This window comes from Poecilia reticulata, linkage group LG14, assembly GCF_000633615.1.
Source record: "Poecilia reticulata strain Guanapo linkage group LG14, Guppy_female_1.0+MT, whole genome shotgun sequence".
NCBI classification, from domain to species: Eukaryota; Metazoa; Chordata; class Actinopteri; order Cyprinodontiformes; family Poeciliidae; genus Poecilia; species Poecilia reticulata.
Genome location: NC_024344.1, coordinates 12,291,310 through 12,295,061, shown reverse-complemented (window position 1 = coordinate 12,295,061; position 3,752 = coordinate 12,291,310). Strand labels below are relative to the sequence as shown.

The 3,752-nt window shown below is 38.8% G+C and overlaps 1 protein-coding gene across 1 annotated transcript in view; it reads right to left on the bottom strand.

Annotated features, from left to right (window-relative positions):
* Nucleotides 1–3,752, bottom strand: part of LOC103475882 (seizure protein 6 homolog) — a 109,448-nt gene that overhangs the window by 48,968 nt on the left and 56,728 nt on the right. Inside the window, exons 2-3 of the mRNA XM_008427824.2 lie at nt 2,478–3,203; nt 1,869–1,990 (exon numbers count right to left, since the gene is read on the bottom strand). Coding sequence (XP_008426046.1) covers nt 1,869–1,990; nt 2,478–3,203 — 848 coding nt within the window. The remainder of the gene's footprint in view (nt 1–1,868; nt 1,991–2,477; nt 3,204–3,752) is intronic.

Here is a 3,752-nt window from a genome sequence, read left to right as displayed (position 1 = left end):
AATAAAACATCGTGGTGCTAAACGATGTCAGTTTAGCAGGCGTTTTTATAAATTGGCTAAGCTTTCATAAACCTTCTGATAACTTTGATGGTTTTTCTTTTGCTTTGCTAGCCTACATATTCAAATTATATTGTTTATTGTTTTCTAGCATGTCTGTCAAGCTACAATCAGTCAAATTTGCAGTTACAGGCAACATGTTTTGATCCACTTAAAGTTCCCACAATCCCCTCCTCACCTTGTCCTGCAACAAACAGAAGATTACTCAAAGATTTGAGGGGAAAAGCCTTAAGATAACTCATTCTAAGCTGACACAACAGAAAACATAAATACTGTACCAGATTTTCAAAGCTTTGATTGGACCTCTGGGTCTTACTTGCTGTTTATTTTTCTTTTCTTCCAAGAAGCCAGTTAATCCGACTTTAATGATGTGTATTTGAACCTACCAGAGATGTTCCCAAGTATGTTTTCCCCCAAGTGTAAGTCTAGTATGTAATTGAAATAYCTAATGTCTGAAATAAACATTTGCTTAATGAATGTATGCCTATAATACTACACTGCTGAAGGTTATGAATTCCAGTTATGGGCTCTTTTATATATTCACACCCCATTTAACACATGGACATTTGACAACTTTTATAACCCTTAATTTTAAATAAAGAACTGCAATAAAGCTGTAATGGACTGGTGACCTGCCCGAAGTGTTCCCAATGGCCGCTGGACGTAAGCACCAACCTTGCAAGGGTAAGCAATTATAGATAATGGGTGGATGGATATAAACAGTTATAAATACTATGAAGTACTTTTGAAAATTGTTATTTGTCCCATGAGAAATAAAATTGAAGAATTACTTAATTAAATAGAAAATGTTATTTTTCTAACATTGTTGACAGCTTTTAATTTCTGTGTTTGTCTTGCTCAGTGCTTTTTTTCCTTCTTTTTCAAAGTTAAAGATTATTCAAGAATCATTGAAAACCAACATTGGAAGTGGGTAGAGTATTCAATATTTGTCCTCAAGTAAGAGTATAGCTATTTTAGCATATTTTTACTAAAAAGCAGCCATTCAAAACACAAAAATACATAGTTATGTGCAAACTAAAAGAATTACAAATATAGWACATAACAAAACAACAAATTTATGACAAAACAAGAAGTCTCAATTCAACATGTGCTRACTGTAGATATGTTTCTCACATGTTTGTTCTTCATTTAGTGAAGTTACTCTCTGGGTAGAGTAACCAGGAAGTTCACTCAAGCCAGAGTAGCAATATTCATAATAATATTTGTCATGTAAAATAAAATAAAAAAAAGTAAGGTCTAATAGAAMAACTTCTAGACTTACATTTTTTCCCAAAATGATATTCCAGTAAATGTGGAAAATCAATCCTAATTTACATTTTCYGTAATTTCAAAAAGTGTACATTTGTTGCAATTTATGCTAATCATTATAAACTGCRGAGTATAGTGCAATCTATTAAGYGTTGAGTGGTTTTATCCTGAAAAGCCAAAAATGTATTTGGCTTTTCACTGTTCACTAGCAAAACAGTGAAAAAAATAAGATGAAGGTTGAGGAAAAGTTGAGTTTATTTTAATTTGAAATTKCTGATCTCTTGGTRAGAGGCWTATTGCAGGGTAACAAATCAAACAGGATGTGTGMATTACACACTGGTTCATGTTCCATCCTTACTGCAAGTGACRAAGATTGTTCATGATTCTGTCAAATCTGAGGCATTTTTCTTTTTTGCACCTGAAGAGCAACTTGAAGTAAAGTCAACCATTTGAGTCCACAGACTTTGATGTAATTTCTGGAACCTACTAAAGAAAACTAGTGAAGTTTCAGAGCGACGGACAATAAAGTGTCCAGCACTTACCTGAACCTCAATGCCATATCCTAGGTAGACAGTAATCAAGTAGGTGCATTCATCCCCAGGGTCAACATGCTGCTGGATTTCAATGTTGCCCTCAGACTCAGTAAAATTCATGCTGCATGGTTCTGTTGGARAGAGCAAAAATAAAAGTGATTTCCTTTTTTTTCCCCAGACCGTTGATCTTTCTGACAGCCCACCTGTGTCTCTCCATGAACCCCATAACCCTCCAACTATCTCGGCAGATATCCTTTTTGATACCGCTTATCTGGGCCCTCAGCCCTCTGCGACCAGAGGAAAGGACAGGCAGGACACATCAGGCAAAAAATCAGATTGTTTTTGACACATGAGCAACTCCGTTATCCTGTGTGGAGGGATGAATAGCAAGCTGTGTGTGCAGAATGCAAAAGTGAACAGACGTGATGCTGATGACCTGATGCTTAATTTCTTCCCTGCTGGGAGAAATGGGTTAAGTCTTGCAGAATGATGCGCCCAACTCTGAATATTTATTTAGTAAAAAAAGAAGAAGACTATATGTTAATTCCAGCTATAACACGAAACCCTTTTTTTGGTGGAAGACATTTGAAGGTCAAAATACAGCATCTACACACTGACCTGACGTTTGCATCGTGGTGATGATAGTTGTGATGACGGTCGTAGACGCTGAGCTGGGATCTTCTTGAAATGACGAAGGAAGCTTAGAGGTCAGATGATCGGGGTTCATTTTCTCTCTGGCCTGGTCTTTCTTCATAATTGTTGAAAAGGGTCCAGGTGTGACATCAACGGGAAAATGTCTTTCCTTTGAGGATAAGATAGCCACTGGGGTGCCTGGCCCTCTGCTGTACGGTGTCACTTGGGTAGTGAGGGAATCTGTTGTTGGCTCCAAATCGCCTGAATCCTTCATCTTCTCCCTGGGAGATTTCGTCAGAGGGAGAGAGACGGGTGGCCCCGGTGTTGTTGGAGAGTATGTGGTCAGTGGAGAGGTGGCAGGCTCCGTGGCAGTAGTGGCAATGTCCGAGAAGGCCGGGGCATCCTTGTGGGCCACGATTTGAGTGACGGCGTCTCCCGCATTCGGAGCCGAGACAAAACCRGGCATGGTGGGGTCTCCAGCCACAGAGCCGTCCTTCTTGAAAAAATGCTGGTCTCCCTGGAAGTCTCTTGTGAGTAGGTGTTCATGAAGCAGCAGACCCTTGAGGATAGGCTGGTGGTTGGGCATGTTCATCGGTGAGACAGTGGTGACTGAGTGAATTTCACTTTCTGTGTCTTGTGTGGGTAAGTGAGTGAAGATGTCCCTGTCTCCATCCAAYGCCTTCTTACTGATGCTGTTCATTTCTCTTGGACCTGAGGGTAAAATAAAAAACTTGATTAGGCAAACATGTCATAGCCCAAYGAACCATAAAACCTTGGAAGCCTGTAGGCTACCAAAATTGTGCGTAGCAAAGTGTGAGGCTTTCCTCTTGTGTAATTCTATCTCTCATTTTGTTACTGCCAATAATTCAATACGTCTCTGAGTAATTGCCTTGTTACAACGGAAACTGTCAAGAAGTAGGACATAAGAGGCAAATGAGGCCTTAAAATGTATGTTCTGTAATAAACAGAACGATTCCATTTAAAAATCAGAGCAACTTTGGCCTAATGGTTAAACCCATGGCGTTTGTTAAAATTGTTAAATATGAAGCATTGCAGCTAAAACCATTCATACGAGGCCCAAGGAAAGATAACAGGCAAGCAAGATGTGAGGATATAAATCTGTTGACTATAGGAGCAGGAGGGTATGAGAGTCTGACAATATTATAGCCTTTACTAACTACTTCATGGCATCATAGTATTTAAACTGAAACTTTGTGATAAAAAAATATACAAAATCATCTAATTCTTTATAACGTAAAT